Source organism: Oncorhynchus kisutch, linkage group LG3, assembly GCF_002021735.2.
Source record: "Oncorhynchus kisutch isolate 150728-3 linkage group LG3, Okis_V2, whole genome shotgun sequence".
In the NCBI taxonomy this organism is placed as follows: domain Eukaryota; kingdom Metazoa; phylum Chordata; class Actinopteri; order Salmoniformes; family Salmonidae; genus Oncorhynchus; species Oncorhynchus kisutch.
The window spans coordinates 77,189,724-77,214,642 of record NC_034176.2 but is presented as its reverse complement, the minus strand read 5'-3'; the positions used below and the strand labels follow the sequence as shown (position 1 = coordinate 77,214,642).

Here is a 24,919-nt window from a genome sequence, read left to right as displayed (position 1 = left end):
CAGTCATTACACAGATATTTTTCAACATTCTTACAAGACAGTATAGTACACTGAGTGTACAAAACATTAAGAACACCTACTCTTTCCATGACATAGACTCACCAGGTGAAAGCCTCCCTTATTGATGTCACTAGTTAAATCTACTTCAATCAGTGTAGATGAAGGGGAGGAGACAGGTTATATAATTATTTTTAAGCCTCGAGACAATTGAGACATGGATTGTGTATGTGTGCCATTCAGAGGGTGAATGGGCAAGACAAAAGATTTAAGTGCCTTTGAATGGGGTATGGTAGTAGGTGCCAGGCACACCAGTTTGTGTCATGAACTGTAACGCTGCTGGGGTTTTCATGCTCAACAGTTCCCCGTGTGTATCAAGAAGGGTCCCCCACCCAAAGGACATCCAGCTAACTTGACTGTGGGAAGCATTGGAGTCAACATGGGCCAGCATCCTTGTGGAACGCTTTCAACACCTTGTTGAGTTCATGTCCCGGTAAATTGAGAATGTTCCTAATGTTTGGTATACTCAGTGTATATGTACAGTACCAGTCAGAAATGTGGGCATATGTACTCATTCAAGGGTTTTTCTTCATTTTTACTATTGTCTACATTGTAGAATAATAGTGAAGACATCAAAACTACGAAATAACACATGTAGTAACCAAAAAAGTGTTTTACAAATCAAAATATATTTTAGATTAGATTCTTCAAAGTAGCCACCCTTTGCATTGATGACAGCTTTGCACACTCTTGGCATTCTCTCAAAAAGCTTCACCTGGAATGTTATTCCAACAGGAGTTCCCACATATGCTGAGCACTTCATGGCTGCTTTTTAAACATTCTGCAAAGGGTGGCTACTTTGAAGAATGTAAAATATATTTGTATTTGTTTAACACTGTTTTAGTTACTACATGATTCCATATGTGTTATTTCATAGTTGTGATGTCTTCACTATTATTCTACAATGTAGAAAATAGTAAAAATAAAGAAAAACACTGGAATGAGTAGGTGTGTCCAAACCTTTGAATGGTACTGTACATTCAAAAACGTACCTTTTTACATCTTCTATTGAATATCATATGTCTTTGTTTCTTTGTCAGACTCCAGACTTCAGTACTCCTGCCAGTAGAAATGTTGCTCCTCCAATAGCAGCCCAAATGAAAGTTTCAGCAGCATTAGAATGATTATCATGGATGTTTTAGATGTTGACCCCAAATGAGTAAAAGGCATGGTTTTTCATCTCTCTCTCTCATCCTTTCTCAGCTCAAACAGTACACAACTCAACACTTCACACCTCTGTTTTTATATCAATGTCCATCTAATATATTTATATCCATCTTATTATTATACAGTTGTTTTCTCTCTTACAATTGATGTTCATATGAAGTAATAGAAAATAAAGGCAACTGTTGTTGTTCTGTTGGTTGAATAATATGTGTTTCCTCCCAGGCCTATAACAGACCTCAGATGTCTCATTTTATGTCATTTTATAACTCTGTTGCCTTGTCTCTTAGTAAAAAATAAAGTACCTTGAAATGACCTGAATTTCCAAAGTAAAACATGAGCTCAGAAAATGTCCTCCGTTCAGTCTGATGGTTAGAAAAGGGAAGAGGGTCAGCGAAGGGGGCGGTCCTTGGCTTGTAACAGGAAGTGACTTGTGGGAGAAGCTTGAAGGTTAATTCCCATTCAGATGGAGCAGCCCTCCCTTCCTGTCTACAGCCTTCCTTGACTTCCTCCTATCCTCCCTCCATCCTTCGCGTACGTCCTCTCAGAGGCCTCTTTTTCATTCACTCCTCTTTCTCTCCCTCCATCGCTCAGTCTTTCTCACTTGTCTATAAGGAAGCCTCCCATCCAGCGGAACTTGCAGGCAACCCACCGTCTGAGAGGGCAGAAATACTCAAAGTGGAACTGCTGGAACTCAGGCGTCTTGCGTATGTCCCGGAGGAAGGCGATGTCCAGGTCAGACTCAGTCAGCATGATGAGGAGGGAGAGCAGGGCAAACAGCAGTCCCATGGTCACCAGGAACATACGCAACACACTCAGGGTGAACTTATGTAGCTCCTGCACCTCCTTGTTAGGGAGAGACTTCCTGGTCCGACCCAGCCGAAGCACTCTGCCGTCGGGGCCAAACTCAGCCACCTGTCCCTCAGGAGTCCCGGCCTCCGACTCCTCCTCTTCGATGCTGCAGGGGGCTCCATTAGGGTGGCGCGCCACGGCTAGCTCCAGGCTGTGTTCGGCCATGGGGGTGGGCAGCACACTGTCTGAGGGGCAGTAGGCCTCGTCAGAGATGACCCGCTGGGATGACCCGCCCTCGCCGGCATCTGTTGTGTGGTGACGGTGTCGCGGCATGAAGGAGTCGCCATGGGAGACGGAACGCACGGGCGTGGAGTGGGCGGAGTCTCGTAGGGACTCCAGGCCTGAGAGAGATAGAGATAGTAGAAGAAACATAAAACTCAGAGCTGTGAAAATGTATCGCATCATAAAGACAATGAGCAACAACTCCTATTACACAAATAGTGAATCCACATAACACATATCAGTGTACCATGGAACAAAACTACACATTGGGGCAGAGAGATATTGTGTCTCTCAGTTAAGTGTTCAGATCTAGTTATTCATGTCAATCCCTGAGTCAGGAGACCTTTGGGATGAGAGGCAGGATCTCCTTTGTAACCCAGAGTGTTAATGTGAAAATAGAGAGCTCAGCCAGCCTTTAAAACGATCCAGGGGGAGAATCAGAGTCCTCATGGAGGATCATAGGTTTCACTCTCACACACATTCGCTGTAGGTTGTAGATACTACCTTGTCCTGCTAAATAGAATATGTTCCATTGATCAAGTCAAAAACAGAGGAACAAAGGTGTTCTAATCCAGTAGGCCCCTCTGACCTAGATATTCATAGGTTTCACCTCCATCACTTGGTCGCGTCATGCCATTGTTATGAACGTTCTCAATTCGGCCTCCATCAGTAGCGCCACAGTGGTGCCCTAAAATCCTGTTATACCCAGTCATTCTGGACAGAGGCTAACGATTGTTTAGTCTAAATTACACTATACTGCTTAGAAATACGCAGATATTGCTAAACTTTTCCAGCATTATTGTGTTGTCAAATTTACTTTAGACGTGGCAATGTTGTCATTAGCTAGCTAAGTTCATCAAACATAGCTAGTAATGCTAACGGTAGCTAGCTAAAATCCGGTGTCCACTCAATCTTAGCTAGCTAGCTAAAGCTATACTACAGTCATGGCCAAAAGTTTTGATAATGACACAAATATCAATTTTCACAAAGTCTGCTGCCTCAGTTTGTATGATGGCAATTTGCATATACTCCAGAATGTTATGAAGTGTGATCAGATGAATTGCAATGAATTGCAAAGTCCCTCTTTGCCATTCAAATTAACTGAATCGCCCCAAAAACATTTCCACTGCATTTCAGCCCGGCCACAAAAGGACCAGCTGACATCATGTCAGTGATTCTCTCGTTAACACAGGTGTGAGTGTTGACAAGGACAAGCATGGAGATGACTCTGTCATGCTGATTGAGTTTGAATAACAGACTGGAAGCTTCAAAAGGAGGGTGGTGCTTGGAATCATTGTTCTTCCTCTGTCAACTATGGTTACCTGCAAGGAAACACGTGCCGTCATCATTGCTTTGCACAAAAAGGGCTTCACAGGCACGGATAATGCTGCCAGTAAGATTGCATCTAAATCAACCATTTATCGGATCATCAAGAACTTCAAGGAGAGCGGTTCAAAATTTGTGAAGAAGGCTTCAGGGCGCCCAAGAAAGTCCAGGAAGCACCAGGACCGTCTCCTAAAGTTGATTCAGCTGCGGGATCGGGGCACCACCAGTACAGAGCTTGCTCAGGAATGGCAGCAGGCAGGTGTGAGTGCATCTGCACGCACAGTGAGGCGAATACTTTTGGAGGATGGCCTGGTGTCAAGAAGGGCATCAAAGAAGCCACTTCTCTCCAGGAAAAACATCAGGGACAGACTGATATTCTGCAAAAGGTACAGGGATTGGACTGGGGACTGGGGTAAAGTCATTTTCTCTGATGAATCCCCTTTCCGATTGTTTGGGGCATCCAGAAAAAAGCTTGTCTGGAGAAGACAAGGTGAGCGCTACCATCAGTCCATCAGTGCCAACAGTAAAGCATCCTGAGACCATTCATGTGTGGGGTTGCTTCTCAGCCAAGGGAGTGGGCTCATTCACAATTCTGCCTCGAACACAGCCATGAATAAAGAATGGTACCAACACATCCTCAGAGAGCAACTTCTCCCAACCATCCAGGAACAGTTTGGTGACGAACAACGCCTTTTCCAGCATGATGGAGCACCTTGCCATAAGGCAGAAGTGATAACTAAGTGGCTCGGGGAACAAAACATCGATATTTTGGGTCCATGGCCAGGAAACTCCCCAGACCTTAATCCCATTGAGAACTTGTGGTCAATCCTCAAGAGGTGGGTGGACAAACAAAAACCCACAAATTCTGACAAACTCCAAGCATTGATTATGCAAGAATGGGCTGCCATCAGTGTGGCCCAGAAGTTAATTGACAGCATGCCAGGGCGGATTGCAGATGTCTTGAATAAGAAGGGTCAACACTGCAAATATTAACTCTTTGCATCAACTTCATGTAATTGTCAGTAAAAGCCTTTGACACTTATGGGATGCTTGTAATTATTCTTCAGTATTCCATAGTAACATCTGACAAAAATATCTAAAGACACTGAGGCAGCAGACTTTGTGAAAATTAATATTTGTGTCTTTCTCAAAACCTTTGGCCACGACTGTACATCTAAAGTCCATCTGGCAACATCAAAATGATGAAAAAATGTTTTCCTACTAATTATTTGCCTAATTTTGAATGGCATTGTACTTCCAAGCCACTTTTGATGAAATCTTCATCATCACTCATTGACAATGCATTGAGTAAATTGCTTAGTTAGGCATTAGTCCAAAAAAAAACATTCAAAAAAATATTGTGATGAAACATGCAACCCATGAATAGCAGGTATACCCCAACCAATCCTTTCCAAATGCTCCACTACACTGCTACACTACAGACATGCAATGCAGCCACTGATGTCACTCTACAACACTACTAACATGACCTTAAACCAAATCAACTCAGAATCAAAGCCGTCGGCCATAACATTTACTCCAGACAACATTTCGCACAACACCAGACCCAAAACAAATACTTCCGTCTAGCCGCATGCCATCGTTCCATCCCTAATGGAAACAGGGAATCTGAGAAGGAAGAGGTTCCTCGAAGGCTTCTTGTGTTACCCCAGACTCCAGGGTCATGGCTTCCAAAGCTGTTTCATAGCAATGTTACTAAGATCTGTAACACTAGATGGAGGAATCTGTGCCATGATGATGTACTTGCTCTTTACGATGTGTAAGTGTAACCCTGGATGGTTTAGTAAGGGATTCTGGATCCTGTGCCATGATGATGAGGTCCTTTACCTTCGGAGGAGCTACCTGGCCTGTTGGAGCCATAACCAGGAGGTGTTACGCTCAGCCTGGACGAAGCCCTGGAGGCCTCTGCGGACCCAAACCCGGAGGCTGAGGGTGCCCCAGGGAGGGCAGGGAAGATTGGTATGGCCCCCAGAACCTTGCCCATGAGTCTGGGCCCCAGCTGGAGGACGCGGACCTTCATATCACGGTAGCAGTGGTTGATCATGCACAGATGCACATTCACCTTGGTCTCGATCCGGATCAGGCATTTCACCATGGTGGCTGTTGAAGGAGTGAATAAGTACACTCTACCGGCGTCCAAGTTACCACTGTCCTACTACTGCCCTACTAACGTCCTACCACTGTCCTACAACTGCCCTACCACCGTCCTACCACCCTACTCTTCCCCTGTGTCTGTCCGCTCTACTTTTGTCCCTTGTCCCCTGTCTGCTGTTGTCCCCTTTCCCTTTGTCCTTGTGACTGGCGATGGCTGGCTACACTACACCACTGTCTCTGTCAGTGAGGCAGGCTGGGAGATTTACTGGCAGCATCCTGAGAGCAGGAATGTGGCCCAATTGCAGTGTGGTTATCCTACCCCCCCCCCACCACCACCACCACCCCCACCCCCTAAAACTGTTACACTTCTAATCATATACTACATAGTGACATACATGGAGAGGCCCTGACAGGAGGGCTATTTTTAGGCTGGGTATTATTACCACTGTAGATTCCAATGAAGAACAGGAAAGGTTTGGACAGGGTTGGAGGGGTTCAATATCAGGACCTTACAGTGCCTGTGTCTGTCCGCTCTACTTTTGTCCCTTGTCCCCTGTCTGCTGTTGTCCCCTTTCCCTTTGTCCTTGTGACTGGCGATGGCTGGCTACACTACACCACTGTCTCTGTCAGTGAGGCAGGCTGGGAGATTTACTGGCAGCATCCTGAGAGCAGGAATGTGGCCCAATTGCAGTGTGGTTATCCTACCCCCCCCCCACCACCACCACCACCCCCACCCCCTAAAACTGTTACACTTCTAATCATATACTACATAGTGACATACATGGAGAGGCCCTGACAGGAGGGCTATGTTTAGGCTGGGTATTATTACCACTGTAGATTCCAATGAAGAACAGGAAAGGTTTGGACAGGGTTGGAGGGGTTCAATATCAGGACCTGTCATTGTACAATACAATGCAACCGACATCATGTAGGTAAGTTGCTACTTCACGTTCCTGTTTATACTGTAAAAGGGACTGTGAATGTTCTTTACAAACCAGCAAGGTGACTTTCTCCTGCCACAATAATACCTTAGTCACAGCAACTCTTGAGAGAATTGCAAGAATGACAAAGAAGAATAGATAATTGGTGCAGCCTTTGGTGTGTGTGTGTGTGTGTGTGTGTGTGTGTGTGTGTGTGTGTGTGTGTGTGTGTGTGTGTGTGTGTGTGTGTGTGTGTGTGTGTGTGTGTGTGGGTGTGTGTGTGTGTGTGTGTGGATTATGGATAAGCCTGAATGACACACACAACTGTTGCTCCGCTCTCATAGCAAAGGTACTACTCAGGTTACTGCTCAAGCTGTGTGCGTCAGTGTGTGTGTGTGTGTGTGTGTGTGTGTGTGTGTGTGTGTGTGTGTGTGTGTGTGTGTGTGTGTGTGTGTGTGTGTGTGTGTGTGTGTGTGTGTGTGTGTGTGTGTGTGTGTTAAAAGCCCCCAGAATAGAGGCACTGTAAGGCTATAATATAATCCATTCAGACACTAAAGCAGTGAAGTACCATAGCGCATAGACCTCAGACACGTTTAAATCTTATGGCAGCTGCTTTGTAAGGCACATCTAAAGTAAATGTAGGGTTTAAAGTAGCTCTGCTAGCGGTGCAGATGCAATCTGGGACCAGTTTACTAATGGACTAAAATGTACTTTCAATAGAGATTATTCATTGAGCATACTTTTCAGTCCAGGAGTAAGCTTTATCTGGGTCTGGCAAACCAGCCATCTGTGTGCTATAACGTGTTGTTACACACATGAGTAGACTTAATCCAGCCCTATCTATGTCTACTGTAAATGATTGTAACTGATGTGTGTGGAGAGGGGCCAGTGTGTGTTTTACCCTCCATGATGGAGATGTGTACAGCTCTCCGTCTTTGTCGGGGGACACTGGTCAGCCTTGGGCCGTGGGTGATGGAAGGACAGCTCCTACTGGGTACCAGACCAGCCCTGTGGAAACGTGTTACATGTTGGGGTTACAGGCATACGCTCTTAGAAAAAAGGGTTACAAAAGGGTTCTTCTGCTGTCCCCATAGGAGAACCCTTATTGATTCCAGGTAGAACCATTTTTGGTTAAAGGTAGAACCCTCTGTGGAAAGGGTTCTACATGAAACTGAAAAGGGGTCTATCTGGAAACAAATAGTTATTCAAAGAGTTCTCCTATGGGGACAGCTGAAGAACCCTTTTAGGTTCTAGATAGGATGATATATAGTGGAGGTAATTCAGCTGACAGTTTTATCCAAAGGGACTCACAGTCCAGCAACATATAGTGTATATTCAGTATGTGGGCCATGTGGGAATTACACCATCTAGAGTTGTAAGCAACATGCTCAAACTAAGTGCCATGGGTAGCCCAATTCTGATATTGTTTTCAATAATTGGTCTTTTGACCATTCCGATCAGATCTGAAAAAGATCTGATGTGATTGGTTAAAATCCAATGAGTGGAAAAAATATCAGAATTGGGCTACCTGTCTAAACACAGCCATGGTGTAACTCAGACATCAAACTAACTGCCATGGTGTAACTCAGACATCAAAAGCACCAAGGCTCACCTGTGAATCTCTGGAGGTTCTCGTTTTATTTTGGCACTTTGCTCCATCACTTCCTTAGCAACCCTGCCACTGAGCGCCAACACAGAGGCAAAACATAACACTCAACCGTGCATTATCACCAAAAACTGAACTGAAGGATCCTCAAAACGTTACTTATAGCCAGTACATGTATTTACCTGTATCTGAATCTACTTCCTTTGAAGAACAGATTACTGCTGGACACCGTTCTGACCTGGCTGGACTTGTCCAACCTGTGATTGAACAGAGACAAAGAGATTTAGCAATGTAATAACATTGTAATAATAGCACATACACTACCGGTCAAAAGTTTTAGGACACCTACTCATTCAAGGGTTTACTTTATTTAAAAAAAAAAAAATTCTACATTATAGTGATGACATCAAAACTGTAGTAACCAAAAAAGTCTTTAAAAAATCTTAGATTTGAGATTCTTCAAAGTAGCCACCCTTTGCCTTGATGGCAGCTTTGCACACTCTTGGCATTCTCTGAACCAGCTTCACCTGGAATGCTTTTCCAACAGTCTTGAAGTAGTTCCCACATATGCTGAGCACTTGTTGGCTGCTTTTCCTTCACTCTGCAGTCCGACTCATCCCAAACTATCTCAATTTGTTTGAGGTTGGGGGATTGTGAAGGCCAGGTCATCTGTTGCAGCACTTCATCATTCTCCTTGGTAAAATAGCCCTTAAAGAGCCTGGAGGTGTGTTGGGTCATTGTCCTGTTGAAAAACAAATGATAGTTCCACTAAGCACAAACCAGATGGGATGGCGTATCGATGCACAATGCTGTGGTAGCCATGCTGGTTAAGTGTGCCTTGAATTCTAAACAAATCACAGACAGTGTCACCAGCAAAGCACCCCCACACCATAACACCTCCTTCTCCATGCTTTACGGTGGCAAATACACATGCGGAGATCATCCATTCACCCACATCACGTCTCACAAAGACACGGCAGTTGGAACCAAAAATATCCAATTTGGACTCCAAAGGACACATTTCTACCGGTCTGATGTCCATTGCTCGTGTTTCTTGGCCCAAGCAAGTCTTTTCTTATTATTGGTTTCTTTGCAGCAATTTGAAAATGAAGGCCTGATTCACACAGTCTCCTCTGAACAGTTGATGTTGAGATGTGTCTGTTACTGAACTCTGTGAAGCATTTATTTGGGCTGCAATTTCTGAGGCTGGTAACTCTAATGAACTTATCCTCTGCAGCAGAGGTAACTCTGTGTCTTCCATTCCTGTGTCGGTCCTCATGAGAGCCAGTTTCATCATAACGCTTGATGGTTTTTGCAACTCCACTTGAAGAAACTTTCAACGTTCTTGAAATGTTCCGTATTGACTGACATTCATGTCTTAAAGTAATGACGGGCTGTTGTTTCTCTTTGCTTATTTGAGCTGTTCTTGTCAGAATATGGATTTAGTCTTTTACCAGATAGGGTTATCATCTGTATACCCCCCTACCTTGTCACAACACAACTGATTGGCTCAAACACATTAAGAAGGAAAGATATTCTACAAATTCACTTTTAAGAAGGCACACCTGTTAATTGAAATGCATTCCAGGTGACTATGAAGCTGAAGCTGGTTGAGAGAATGCCAAGAGTGTGCAAAGCTGCCATTTTGAAGAATCTCAAATATAAAATATATTTTGATTTGTTGAAAACTTTTTTGATTACTACATGATGTGTTATTTCATAGTTTTGGTGTCTTCATTATTATTTTACAATGTAGAAAATAGGAAAAATAAAGAAAAACTCTTGAATGAGTAGGTTTTCTAACACTTTTGACCGGTAGTGTACATTGCATCATATATTGATTGATTAAATTACTGATAGTCAGTGTAACTCACTTGTAGAAAGCCTGATTCTCAACTCCACACTTCCACAGGTGTTTACAGGCCTCAGGTGTAGGTGCAAAATATGTCAAGATGATCTTCTTGTCCTGCAGTGAGTATACACATGTAGGTATGCGTATGCACATCTGAGTATGACAGAGTATGCACATCTTGTATTTCACATCTTCTGACTTGGCTACCAAAACCATAGAAATAGAATGAATAGAACGGGTTTGAAAGCTCTTACCCTGGCATTAGACTGGTAAACTCATGGGTACACTTGCAATGGCTGCCTGGTATTGGGATGCAATAATTTACATGGTATTTTGGAATGTTCTATAAACTGAGGCTGGATTGCCATGATAATGCAGAATGTTCATTCAAATTATGCTAACTGATGTGGCTCATGCAATGGAATACATTTTTTGTAATGCCAGTTGTGTTGACTCAAATCCCAGCACAGATTGAAGGGTACACTTCCTGCTTTTACTTTCTGGCATGGGTACACACAAAATGGCTGCCAGTCCACCAATTAAGCAATCATTGACTTGAATGGAGACACCACTTCTATTCATTCTATTTCTATGAACGAGACCACAACAAGTACACATTTATCTATCAACAATGGACCCACATCTTATTTCCAGTTAAGTCATTAACTTCTCTATTACGGCTAAATTACACCTTCTCCCCAAAGGCCATTTCCAATGCATAAAACAGGTTTATCTACATGAATTTCACTGTGTAATTTCAGAGCAGAAAGGAAACCATTTTAATAATGCATGTCATGGAACCTACCTCTTTCTGATTTGCATATATATGGAATGTCTTTGCCTCAAACTTCAGCTTTGTCACCTCGTCCCTACCCACCAAGACAAGACAAGACCAGTCAAAACCGAACAGAACAGTGAGAAGCGTTGAAATATTCTTTGTGACCAACTGGCAGTTTAGAACAGCTCTGTTTTCTTGTCAGGAGGAGGGACAAATAGGTTTAGGTCTGAGACTGTGGGATTCTGGACTGCCAGGTAAAATAGAACATTTGCTAACGACAGGCAAGCCAAATGTCGCACGTTTTATGCAACAACTACACACTTACATCTCTTACATTTTATGCAACTATTTCTGTCTGTAAAACAATGAAGGCTTGACAAAAGTTATGACTATGCTAACCATATTATTACTCACCAATTGAGGAAATGGACTCTCCTGTTCCCCTGCAGGACAGTGAAGCCAAACGGAGTGAAGGCCAGGAAGGCAGGGTTCCCTGACACATCCTGACACAGACAAACACAAGTATTGAATACACGGTGTATGCTGTTGTACAGATGTCGGATCTTAACTTGATCACTCTTTTGTCGCAGAGAATTTTCCTGCTACATCAGGAAATTCAAATGAGTCTTGTGAGTCCCTGAAAAATAGCAGTTGAGTCAATGGGATCAGGACATGCTATCAAAATTATTTTCTCACTCGCTCAAAAGCTAGGTCTAGGTCCTATTACTGCAACATTCAAATGTACCAAAATGTATTTGAAATGCAACCATACACATCAACAACCACCATCTTATATAGCTTAACAACACAAGATAGATATTGGTCTCCACTAGGCTACGACATACAGTACAAGGGTCAACTATATCCTCAGCTTATGAATGAACTGTCAAAATTTAGTTCAATTGCAGGCTGCGTCCATTTATTATAATCCACACAAGACACGCTGTAGCCGGCACGTAGCCTACATAAGGTACCCTGTAGGTAAGGTACTGTGTTGTATACAAACACCGCTTCCAGCTGTCCCCTGGCGGAGATTTTAAATATTTCTTCATTATTCAAATCTTCCTGCTGCAGGATTATTTTCCTCCTGCGACGAAAGCTGTCAAATTAAGATCCGACATCTGTATGTAATGTACAACTGGCCTCACAAACAGAATAGCAAAAAAACATATTGTATTAAACGAGGTTCAGGCTGTACTGGAATCAATAGAGAGCTAAAAGGACTCTGCCAGTGCAGAGCTATAATGGACCCTTCTCTTATCAAGGTGTTGGTACCTTGCAGGGGTGAGGGTCCACACCATACGTCTCCAGCTCCTGGGCCTTCTGCAGGAAGTTCAGCTCGGACTCTTCTGGAGTCTGTCCTCTGGGAGATGAGGACACAACAGACAGATTACTGTGGGCTGTGTGGTGATGGATGGAAAAGGTTCCAGCGGTGAGCTAATGATTTGTAAAGGGAATTTCCTTTCATTCATTTCAGTGAGTGAAAGATGAGAGAGACCAACACTAGAGGGCAGCAGAGGTAAGATCCCATAGGTGGTCTACAGTAGTAGAGTCTGTATATATGGATACTGCATATACTGTGAAGGGGGAGGGGAGAGAGAGAGAGAGAGCCTCTTGAGGGTGATGTGATGTTCAGCTGACTGGCAGAGTTGTCCCAGGTTGCCACAAACTAATGACACAGCAGTACAGTACTGAGAAAAACACACACCCACACACTCACCCGTACACACGCACGCACACACGCACACACTCTGAAGGTCACTGCGGTCCCTTCACCCACTATCCATAAGCAGGAAGAGTTGGACAAATAGCAGCTAGGAAAATATTGTATATTCAGCATATGATGTGGATATGAAATTGCATATCTACAGCTAAGCTAGGGTCATGCATAATGTATCTCATAAATATATCTATTTTCATCATGGCTGTAACATTCTATCTAGGAGAGATAGGATGATCTTGTATCAATCATCATGCTGATGATGACACTATATTCAATTACAAGCGCTATGTCAAATATCATAATCATCTGGTAGAGAGAGAGAGAGAGAGAGAGAGAGAAAGGAAGGAAAGAGAGGGGAAGAGAGGGAGAGGAGGCTAGTGTGATGGATGATGTCTATGTTCAAAATCAGGTGTACATGGAGACTACAGACAGAGACTGAGTGAACTATGTGTCAAATAAAATCACAATGAGGTGTTTGACAGGTGTCACCTTACATTAGTTCTGTCTTGTGGATGTCAGAGATGCGTCTCTCCAGCTTCTCTGAGTGTTTAGGGAAGAACTGGAACTTAGAGCTGTAGCCCTCAGGATGCTTTCCAGGATCATAGTCACCAACCTCAGCTGGGGGAGGATGGAGAACACAGGAGACAACAGAAACAACTTTACCTGTGATGTCTGCAACACACACAAATACATTACTGGGAAGACCTATGTAACCCATATGACATAAAGCATAGTGACCTGGCTGTTATAAACCACATCTATTGTAGTCATGGTACATGCCGTCAGAGCTTCTCTTCTATATCTCTGCTATAGGTTAACCTGGCTGTTATAAACCACATCTATTGTAGTCATGGTACATGCCGTCAGAGCTTCTCTTCTATATCTCTGCTATAGGTTAACCTGGCTGTTATAAACCACATCTATTGTAGTCATGGTACATGCCGTCAGAGCTTCTCTTCTATATCTCTGCTATAGGTTAACCTGGCTGTTATAAACCACATCTAATGTAGTCATGGTACATGCCGTCAGACCTTCTCTTCTATATCTCTGCTATAGGTTAACCTGGCTGTTCTACTGCTGTTCTTTCATGCAGCCCTGAGATTCTGTAAGAGCCAGGCCCAGACAATCAGACAATGGCGGCCTTGTCTCTATGTGGCGGGGGAGCGGCAGAGCTAAGCCTTAAATCAGCTGCCTGAATGCCAATGAGGATGCTGCCACAGTGCTGGAGGCTACAGTCTGAGCTTTAGACCTATACCTCCACCACACTACCTCAACTCACACACTCACATCACAATGAAAACAGTAGGTGACAGTGGTATTTCTCCATTAAGTCTTATAACAAACACCTTTATAAAACCCTCTTAGGCCTCACTCCCCCCTATCTGAGATATCTACTGCAGCCCTCATCCTCCACATACAACACCCGTTCTGCCAGTCACATTCTGTTAAAGGTCCCCAAAGCACAGCACATCCCTGGGTCGCTCCTCTTTTCAGTTCGCAATTTCTTTATTCAAAGACTCAATCATGGACACTCTTACTGACAGTTGTGGCTGCTTTGTGTGATGTATTGTTGTCTCTACCTTCTTGACCTTTGTGCCGTTGACCGTGCCCAATAATGTTTGTACCATGTTTTGTGCTGCTACCATGTTGTGTTGTTACCATGTTGTTATGTTGTGTTGCTACCATGCTGTGTTGTCATATGAGTTGCTGCCTTGCTATGCTGTTGTCTTAGGTTTCTCTTCATGTAGTGTTGTGATGTGTGTTTTGTCCTATATTTATATTGTATTTAAACATTTAAAAAATATCCCAGGCCCCCGTCCCCACAAGAGGCCTTTTGCCTTTTGGTAGGCCGTCAATGTAAATAAGAATTTGTTCTTAACTGACTTGCCTAGTTAAATAAATGTTCAATAAAAAAATAGGCAAGAAATACATGGGTTTGCTGTGGTCCATTTACCTTGTAGTATGTAGGCAGCCAACATGGCAGCATCCGACGTCTTACACAGGAGACGACCATGGTACAGATCTCTCTTGATCTGTAGGAAGACTAGATATCTGCAAAGGAACATCAGAAACAGTGTGTTTTTGGTCCACTCCAAACAAGCAAAGAGATGTACTGAACCTAAACGATTTGTTTCTAATTCCTTTCATTGCATTTGTAGCTCCATTTAAAGGGATGAGTGGCTCATACAGACGGCCCAAAAGAGCCCTGATCTTAAATTCCCAGACGATGTTCTTCACTTAACTCTGTTCGTTTGTTGGTTGTTTTGAAAGGGTTTGTAGAGGAGAGTGTTTGAGATAGACCGTGTTTGGTAAAGGAAGGCCTGAGGCGAGTAATGGCATGTCTCTCTGAGTCCGTCTCTGCTCCTTCCTGCCTCTAGCCTACAGGGCCCAGGAGACCATTCCATACCCAGCTAAAGCACAGCCACTTCCACCGCCCAACACAGAGGGGACTTCACCTTATCTGGCCCTTCTCTTAATTGGATCCTTTTATCTCTCAGTTTGAGGAGATAGTGAAGAATTATCTCACTTTCACTGCTTCTAGAAACCAGGATGATGAAATAACTTTTCCACTTCTACTAGTTTGAGTCAAACAAACAGTCCCCTGGTTGCTACTGGGTCGTTCTACACAGGATGACAAAACAACTTCACGTGGAGAAGGCTTCCTCTCCAATTCAATGTCAAATAGGTTAGAATCCTGCTGGAAAGTAAACGGCACAATAGATAAAACTGTCGACAGGCAACTCCATGTGTCCAGGTGTGTTAAGACATGAGAGGAAAAGAGCCAATGTCAGGGATGTTTTGGTGCAGGAATATCAGCATTCAGCAGGTTTACCAGGTTAGCAGCATAAGCAATATAGTGTCTCTATGCAACATAGGCCCTTTGCCCCACTAGGAGATGAAAGGAATAAGTAATGCAATAGAGGTTTAATTCTGTGACCCAAGCTTGTTTGCGTGATGAGTAGCCTAACCTTGCCTGAGACCTGAACACGTAAAGTCAGATAAGTCACAACTCTATACTCTGCCTTCACATCTTCTCCTCCCTGCAGAGTGCTGCTGACTTCGCCTGGTGCAACATACTATACCCTCTAGCTAATAAATATATGGGAAATCAGTATGTGTCCCAAATGGCACCATATCCCCTAACTAGTGCACTACTTTTGACCAGGGCTCTGACCAAAAGTAGTGTACTTTATAGAGAATAGGGCGCCATTTTGGATTCACCCAGGCTTTTAGTTCCCATCTCCCCATCATTAATACATAACCCTGTCTAGTCTCATTCAGAACGTGCTCTGTTAACCACATCCTTACCTCCTACACTGCAGTACCATCCTCCTCTTCAAACACAACTTCACTTACCATGATCTGAGTGGATCTGAGTGGATATGTGATGATTGTCTTTCACCCTGGCTCTGTCCTCTATGATTTCACATTTCATCTGTGATTTAGTTATGATTTGAGTTATAATTAACTCCTTGTGATCTACTGGTCTAACTGTAGTCTTCTGTGACAGACTGTTACTTGGCCAGCACACAAGAGATGTGGTTTTGGGTTTACAGATCAGTTTAGCTGTGGTCCATGGAGAGTCCTCCTTCAGACTTCTGGTTGAGAATGTGATTGTTATTCAGGCTCTTGCAATTCATGGGAACGTTTCATGTGAGATCAAGTTGCCTCAGACTGCAGCCCAAGAAAACGCACATTTCAGAATATCTTACCCAGCATTCATTTCACACACCAGTGGTTTATCTTCTTTAATAGCAGATTTGATTTGATTTGAGCAGTAACGCAATAAATACCATTATTAATCATACAGCAAAATGTCATAAGTGTGTGTTTGTGTGTGTGTTAGTGTGAGTGAGTGTGTGTGTGTCTAGTCTTTACAGAAGGTGCTGCTGGCAGCGTCACCAGATGGTGGAGGATTGGGAAGTGGTTCTCTCCCTTCCTAGCTCTGACTGGGGTTATGAGACAATGGGAAGCAGTGGAAAGGGAAAGGGGCTAGATTGCATGATGACGAGACTAGGGTTACGTCCCAAATGGCACCCTATTCCCTATATAGTGCACTACTTTTGACCAGGCTCTGGTCTTAGTGCACTATATAGGGAATAGGATGCCATTTGGACACAGACTAACCTCCTCCTCCCTCCTTCCTCCTCCTCTACACCGTAGTTTGACTGTCAGATAGAGTACCGCATTGTGCAGGCAGGGTGACCTGACATTGCAACTTAAAGAAAGAGTTATCTCATCTAAATCCTCCTACAAACGTATTCACTGTAGGGTTTTGATACCCCTACAATCAGCTTGTGCTCACTCATTCATGCCTGTGGTCTACCATTGATATTCTAGATGTGTGTAATATTCAGCATTAACATGAGAAATTTCATTCAGATGAAAGAGATTGATTGCCCACAGTTGGAAGAATCCAATGTAATTTGGACCATTTGGACTAAAATCCACACTATCTTTTCCTACCACCTATCCCTCCCTCCCTCCCTCCCTCCCTCCCTCCCTCCCTCCCTCCCTCCCTCCCTCCCTCCCTCCCTCCCTCCCTCCCTCCCTCCCTCCCTCCCTCCCTCCCTCCCTCCCTCCCTCCCTCTCCCTCCCTCCCTCCCTCCCTCCCTCCCTCCCTCCCTCCCTCCCTCCCTCCCTCCCTCCCTCCCTCCCTCCCTCCCTCCCTCTCCCTCCCTCCCTCCCTCCCTCCCTCCCTCCCTCTGAGTTGGGTTGACAGCAGTGCATGGCTGGCACCCTAGTCTCCTCTATTATAAGCCCACTCCATTCTGCCTGTCAGACTGTCTCTAGTCTCTTACCTTGTGATTTCCTCTTTCAGGGCAGCCGGGTCAGGAGGGTAAAACTTGACACGTAAACACATGGTGAATGGAGGCTGGGCTGGGGGGAGAGGTCACATGTTAGAACAGAGGCTTTTTCTAGTAGTTACTGTGACCTAACTAGTAGTAACTGCCAACGACTCAATCACCCAATCAAATTCACAACTGCATGTCATCATGCATACTTCAATATCCATACATGGTCATGCATTCATGTACTTACATTTCATTTGTTTGGCAATACATTTTGTAAACCCCAACCAGTGCTGAAAGACAAACAAAAACAAATCAGTCAAAAACGGTGTTTTCTAGGTGCTATAAATACCTGACTGCAATCCCTCTGCCTCTACTCTAGACATTAGTGACAGACTACGTGGTCTGATTGCTCTGAGCTGGAGGGCATTCTAGAACAGAACTCCACTGAGCATCCTAATGCTGTGTTCTCTCTACCTCACTGATGTTTATATTTTCTCTCTCGCTACACATCCTCCTCCTTCACTCTCTCTCTCTCTCCTTCACATCCCCCCTCTCTTACCCAGTGACTCTTATAGAGATGAAAGAAAGGAAAGTGTCTGTCAGCTCATAACCATTTGGAGGAGAGAAAAAATATCTCTGGTGAGTTGAACAGATGTTATCTCAATTAATCTGTATGAATAAAGGTTGAATGAAAAATGGAATACATTAAATGAGTGGGGAAGACACTACACCGGTGATACTGGCCTAGTTTGTTGATGTTAATCATATCTCCCAGACTTCACCTGTCTCTCCCCTGGCCTCGAGGTTCTGCTCTGGAGAAGAGGGCTTGGTTGAGTGCTTCCCTGATAGACTGTGACAGAGTTGTGTCTGTCAAAGCCTCATATACCCTCACTACAGTCCTTATATCAAACCCTGAAACACTGCTCTAACTACCTGCCAATCTGTAAGGTGTATAGAAGAGACTGACAGTGAATACAGACTGGGTTAAGTACTCTGACTCTGACTGAGAAAGGCACTAGTGGCGTGTATTCATGGATGCCAAGAGAAGCCAGGCTTCCCCAAAATATTGATAAATATATATATTTTAAATGGACTATTCGTTTCTCTGTGTTTCATAATTTTCCTTCAATTTGCAAGGCTGAATGTATCTCACCGGAGAATGCATCTGAGTGAGCGAAACAGCGCCCCTCTGTCTCTGTATGTGTAGGCCATATATTTGATGCTGTCTGGTCAAAAAAAGCATGACATTGTTGCCGCCTGTAGCGTTGAATGCAAGGGAAGCCAGCAAGCATTTGGCCTCCATTCATAAAAATGTATAAAATAATAGCCAAACAGTGTTGAAATAAACTGAGTGAGCTCAACTGTAAATGATCCTGGTGCACCAAAAACATGTGTTAAGGGAAGCCAGTTTGGATTTGGCTTCACTCCAATCACATCACGAGAGCAATACGTCATAGACAGAAATAACTTGAATTGTTGCAGCTCATGTTGTTGTCCTCCGGTGGCTAGCTAGCTAAAATGGGCCCTTTCCTAAATTATCCATGGATGGAGACAGGGATTTGGAGTTGTGGTTTTACTTAATTCTCTGTACTGGACAATGATGGTGATTCTGATCCAACCATAAATTCATATGTGGTGCCCTAATCTGAGAGAATGGAAGTTCAATATGTAGCTAGATGTAGAAGGCTAATGTTAACTAGCTAACATTGCCCATGATAGGAAGTTAGGCTAGTGAGAAAGCATTTTAGCAAGGTAGCCTAGGACAACAAAAAATAAAACATTGTACTGTATGACCATTTCATCAACATGAAAGAGAGGAGGATGGAATTGGCATTTCTCTACAAGTAGGGTGAGTCAACATGTTTTTTCTACTTGCATGGATACACACACACACACACACACACACACACACACACACACACACACACACACACACACACACACACACACACACACACACACACACACACACAGAGAGAGAGAGAGAAATCAGAACAGCCACATCATATTTAGAGTACATTGATTGGACTCATTTGTGTTTGGTATCTTTTAGTTGTCACTGTATTAAACTAAGCATAGGTGATTTGATGATGGTGAAATGTTGACATTGAAATGTTGCTGGATTAGTGGAGGCAGTTCCTGTTTTCTTTTGTGACTTGCGGTAACTGTCCCCGGTTCTCAATCAATAATTGTTTAGTAATCCGAAAATGTCGTAAACATGACCTTGCTTGACCATGCTGTAGGTCATGTAACTGTTTGTTACATACAATATGCTTTGTGGACTTCACAAGACAGAGGCTCTCGGGTTTTGTGATGAAACACAGGTGTGGTTGAATTTATTCTGCCACTGTGTCTTCTTATTGTCTCGGCCTTAGGCCTATATATCACGGTTACAAGGCATATGAACTAGCCTGTATCACATCCGGCTGTGGTTGGGTCCCATAGGGCGGCGCACAATTAACCCGTCCTGGTTTGGCTGGGGTAGGCCGTCATTGTAAATAAGAATTTGTTCTTAACTGACTTGTCTAGTTAAATAAAGGTTAAATCCAATTTGTGAAATATATATATATATTTCACATTATTGCATCAGCTCCTCAACAATGTGATTGTGACACTCGTGTTAAGAATAGATCATTTTTAAACTGATATAATTATGTAACTAATTAGTCTGTCAAGGTAGAATGATGCTTTATTACACATAAAGCATACCTGACCATTTTCCAGTAAGGTCCAGTTCAATACTCACAGTAAGAAACACCCAACAGCTCCAATCAGAGTTCCTGTCCAATCTGTCTGTTTGACAGCAGATGGCTGTCTTCTTCTGGTTAGTTTATGGGCAGAAAGATGTGCTACCACTTTCTCCATCACTCTGTAAATCCCCCTCCCTCCCATCAAATGTTTTTTCCTCACAACAACAACAACACAAGTATCTCTGAAAGTGTTGAGACAGAACAGGAACTGATTCTGATCGGCACGGAACCATTGTTCCTATGGGAATAGGATCTGTGTGTGTGAGCGCGCGTGGGTGTCACGTGTGGGTGTGCGTGTGTGTATCAGGCTGTGCAGACAAGAGCGTTAACACACAGTAATAACCTCAGGCTGTGACGCAGTAGAGTACAGGGTTGGGCTCTGCTGCAGGCACACATGAAAGAAGGAGAGAGAAGAGAGGGAGAAACTGTAGAAATAGCCTGCTCAGTGATATGTGTGTGATGTCATGGGAAAGAGAGTGAGAGAAAGAATGAATGAAAGAAAGAAAGAGAAAAAGAGAGTGGAGAGGGAGGAAGGGAGAGAGAGTGTGAAAGTGGCAGCAAGGGAGAGGTAGTTAAGAGAGAAACAGTCAGAAAGAGAGAGAGAGATAGACAGACATAAACAGAGAGAAAGGGAGTTACCCCTCCTCCCTGTCGGTTGACACCACCCACCCTCTGTTTGTCTGGGTCCACATATCTGATGCCAAAGTAGTCCTTCTCCAGCAGGTTAAGGTGGTGACAGATGAGATCAAACAGGTACTGTCCCTTTGCATCGCGCTGTAACACAAGACATAAGAAAACACTACATGAATAACTGAGGAGAGACAACTACTGTCACCAATGTAGGGGTGACAGAGGTGACAACCAGGTAGAGGAGATACCAGGTAATGCATCTCGCTGTACAACCGTGAAAAACAACACTAGTTAGTAATGTAGGGGTGACAGTGGTTGGTAGCCAGGCAACGCCACAGACAGTGACTGACAAAGAGCTAAGGAGGAGAGGGGTGAAGACATGAACAGACACCATGTATAAAGATTTTGGGCTCAAAAGAAACAAGATTTCAATAACACCAGAACATGGTTAATATTTCACCAACCCTGGGGACATATCTGAGGAGAATCAAATATTAATATGCAGAAACAGCCATCTGTGATGTCTCGCTGAAACCTCTACTGCAGAGGAAAAGACATGATGGAGAGAAGCAGTACGGAGAGGTAGACAAGGTGGAAAATGGAGTGGAAGTGGAGCAATGTACACCTGGTGCAGTGATGAGAAGGAAATGTAGAGAGTGAGAAATTCAATTGGCCCTTCAGTGTAGAGCTGTGAGTGGGAAATGGAATACGCCCTGCTGTGCAGTGCAGTGAATAAGAAATGGAATGGAACCTGTAGTGCAGCGCATGACAAATGGAATGGAACCTGTAGTGCAGCGCATGACAAATGGAATGGTACCTGTAGTGCAGCGCATGACAAATGGAATGGAACCTGTAGTGCAGCGCATGACAAATGGAATGGAACCTGTAGTGCAGCGCATGACAAATGGAATGGTACCTGTAGTGCAGCGCATGACAAATGGAATGGAACCTGTAGTGCAGCGCATGACAAATGGAATGGAACCTGTAGTGCAGCGCATGACAAATGGAATGGAACCTGTAGTGCAGCACATGACAAATGGAATGGAACCTGTAGTGCAGCACATGACAAATGGAATGGTCCCTGTAGTGCAGCACATGACAAATGGAATGGAACCTGTTGTGCAGCACATGACAAATGGAATGGAACCTGTAGTGCAGCACATGACAAATGGAATGGAACCTGTAGTGCAGCGCATGACAAATGGAATGGAACCTGTAGTGCAGCGCATGACAAATGGAATGGAACCTGTAGTGCAGCGCATGACAAATGGAATGGAACCTGTAGTGCAGCGCATGACAAATGGAATGGTCCCGCTTCTGTAGACTTTTCAAAGAGCGAGAAATGGAATATGCTCTGCTGCTTACTGCCTGCTCAGGCATAGGTGGTCACTGGGTGACTGGGCTCAGCACAGCCTGTCTGTTGATGTAATCAGTATCCACCTCAGCCCCAGCCTGTCTTTTGATGTAATCAGTATCCACCTCAGCCCAGCCTGTCTGTTGATGTAATCAGTATCCACCTCAGCCCAGCCTGTCTGTTGATGTAATCAGTATCCACCTCAGCCCAGCCTGTCTGTTGATGTAATCAGTATCCACCTCAGCCCAGCCTGTCTGTTGATGTAATCAGTATCCACCTCAGCCCCAGCCTGTCTGTTGATGTAATCAGTATCCACCTCAGCCCAGCCTGTCTGTTGATGTAATCAGTATCCACCTCAGCCCCAGCCTGTCTGTTGATGTAATCAGTATCCACCTCAGCCCCAGCCTGTCTGTTGATGTAATCAGTATCCACCTCAGCCCAGCCTGTCTGTTGATGTAATCAGTATCCACCTCGTCCCCAGCCTGTCTGTTGATGTAATCAGTATCCACCTCAGCCCAGCCTGTCTGTTGATGTAATCAGTATCCACCTCAGCCCCAGCCTGTCTGTTGATGTAATCAGTATCTACCTCAGCCCCAGCCAGTCTGATGATGTAGTCAGTATCTACCTCAGCCCCAGCCAGTCTGATGATGTAGTCAGTATCTACCTCAGCCCCAGCCAGTCTGATGATGTAGTCAGTATCTACCTCAGCCCCAGCCAGTCTGATGATGTAGTCAGTATCTACCTCAGCCCCGGCAGCATCATGTTGTGGGGTGCTTTGCTGCAGGAGGGACTGGTGCACTTCACAAAATAGATGGCATCATGAGGAAAGGAAAATTATGTGGATGTATTGACGCAACATCTCAAGACAGTCAGTCAGGAAGTTAAAGCTTGGTCGCAAATAGGTCTTCCAAATGGACAATGACCCCAAGCATACTTCCAAAGTTGTGGCGAAATGGCTTAAGGACAACAAAGTCAAGGTATTGGAGTGGCCATCACAAAGCCCTGACCTCAATCCTATAGCAAATTTGTGGGCAGAACTGAAAAAGCGTGTGCGAGCAAGGAGGCCTACAAACCTGACTCAGTTACACCAGCTCTGTCAGGAGGAATGGGCCAAAATTCAACCAACTTTTTGTGGGAAGCTTGTGGAACATTACCCGAAACGTTTGACCCAAGTTGAACAATTTAAAGGCAATGCTACCAAATACTAATTGAGTGTATGTAAACTTCTGACCCACTGGGAATGTGATGAAAGAAACACAAGCTGAAATAAATCATTCTCTCTATTATTATTCTGACATTTCACATTCTTAAAATAAAGTGGTGATCCTAACTGACCTAAAACAGGGAATTTTTACTAGAATTAAATGTCAGGAATTGTGAAAATCTGAGTTTAAATGTATTTGGCTAAGGTGTATGTAAACTTCCGACTTCAACTGTATACACGCTTGTATACCACCTTTGTTTTGTATTTTTGAGGAAAATAACATTTCATTTCACTTCACCAATTTGGACTATTTTGTGTTTGTCCATTACATGAAATCCAAATAAAAATCTATTTAAATTACAGGTTGTAATGCAACAAAATAGGAAAAACGCCAAGGAGGATGAATACTTTTGCAAGGCACTGTGCAAAAGGTTGACCCACAAAGTACAAACATCTTCTGAGCATGACTCCTAAAGTTTGGAAAGTTTTATTCATTCGAGAGATCTATAGAACCTTGTCTGTGACATTGTTTTGAATAGTTCTCCAATCGCTGCATCAGACTGAAGATGGATTAGCTCAAGTTGCAGGTCAGTGGGAGCATTATCCACATACTTCTCTCCCTGGTCATCTGATAGGGAACAGACTAGTAGTGTCGGAAGGTGGGTGAAATTGTTGGCTTCTACTTGGCGGGTCAGGAGGAGTCATTTTCCCTTGAAGGCTTTGACAAGGCTATAGATCTGATGTGCAAAAAGGCCCTTCCCTTGTAGTTTGGAATTCAGTTCATTCATGATGGCTATGATGTCCAAGGTGAAGGCAAAATCAGTCAACCATTATTTGTCTTGCAGTTGAGGTAAATCCACATATTTTCCTTTCATTTGCAAAAACTCAGCAATTTCCGACTTCAGGTCCCACACCCTTTTAAGCACCTTCCCCAAACTCAGCCATCTTACATTTGGGAGGTAGGGGAAATCTGCATGACCAGACTCTGTCTCTTCCAACAGTGAGACAAACTGCCTGTGGTTTAAAGATTTTCCTCTTATCAAGTTTACCACTTTAGTGACTGTATCCACAACATGACTCCTTTTCAGAACACATTTACAGAGCACCTCCTGATTAATAATGTAATGCAGGAAAATAATTTTCTGATCTGGGTTCAGCTCAGCTACTTGATCTTGTATCCTTTTCAAAAGGCCAACGTTTTTTTCTGTCAAGTTTGGGCACCCATCAGTGGTCACACTGGATAACTTGTCAAAACTCAGTCCCAGCTTTGCCACACACTTATTCACCTCCTCCAATAAATCTTTCCCTGTGGTTGTGCTCTTCATTGACTGCACTGAAGCAAGGTCCTCTGTCATTTCAACGTCTGGGGTTATGCCCCGGAAGAATATCAACAACTGTGCCGTGTCACGTGCATCACTGTTCTCATCCAGGGCCAAGGAGAAATAGGAGAAATCCTTTACCTTGTCTTTCAACTGTTGTTCCATATTCTCTGCGATGTCCTCAACCCGCTGTGTCAATGTTCGTCTTGACAGGGAAACATTTTCAAACAACTCTTTCTTGTCTGGGCAAA

The 24,919-nt window shown here is 43.9% G+C and overlaps 1 protein-coding gene across 1 annotated transcript in view; it reads right to left on the bottom strand.

The window, feature by feature from the left end:
- Positions 1 to 968: 968 nt before the first annotated feature.
- Positions 969 to 24,919, bottom strand: part of LOC109882248 (FERM domain-containing protein 5-like) — a 131,753-nt gene continuing 107,802 nt past the window's right edge. Inside the window, exons 2-14 of the mRNA XM_020474342.2 lie at positions 20,831 to 20,935; positions 17,659 to 17,701; positions 17,418 to 17,496; positions 14,570 to 14,667; positions 13,110 to 13,233; positions 12,168 to 12,255; positions 11,307 to 11,395; positions 10,920 to 10,983; positions 10,137 to 10,228; positions 8,445 to 8,519; positions 8,269 to 8,337; positions 7,558 to 7,664; positions 969 to 2,414 (exon numbers count right to left, since the gene is read on the bottom strand). Of these exons, the coding sequence (XP_020329931.1) occupies positions 1,822 to 2,414; positions 7,558 to 7,664; positions 8,269 to 8,337; positions 8,445 to 8,519; positions 10,137 to 10,228; positions 10,920 to 10,983; positions 11,307 to 11,395; positions 12,168 to 12,255; positions 13,110 to 13,233; positions 14,570 to 14,667; positions 17,418 to 17,496; positions 17,659 to 17,701; positions 20,831 to 20,935 (1,626 nt within the window). The 3' untranslated portion in view covers positions 969 to 1,821. The remainder of the gene's footprint in view (positions 2,415 to 7,557; positions 7,665 to 8,268; positions 8,338 to 8,444; positions 8,520 to 10,136; positions 10,229 to 10,919; positions 10,984 to 11,306; positions 11,396 to 12,167; positions 12,256 to 13,109; positions 13,234 to 14,569; positions 14,668 to 17,417; positions 17,497 to 17,658; positions 17,702 to 20,830; positions 20,936 to 24,919) is intronic.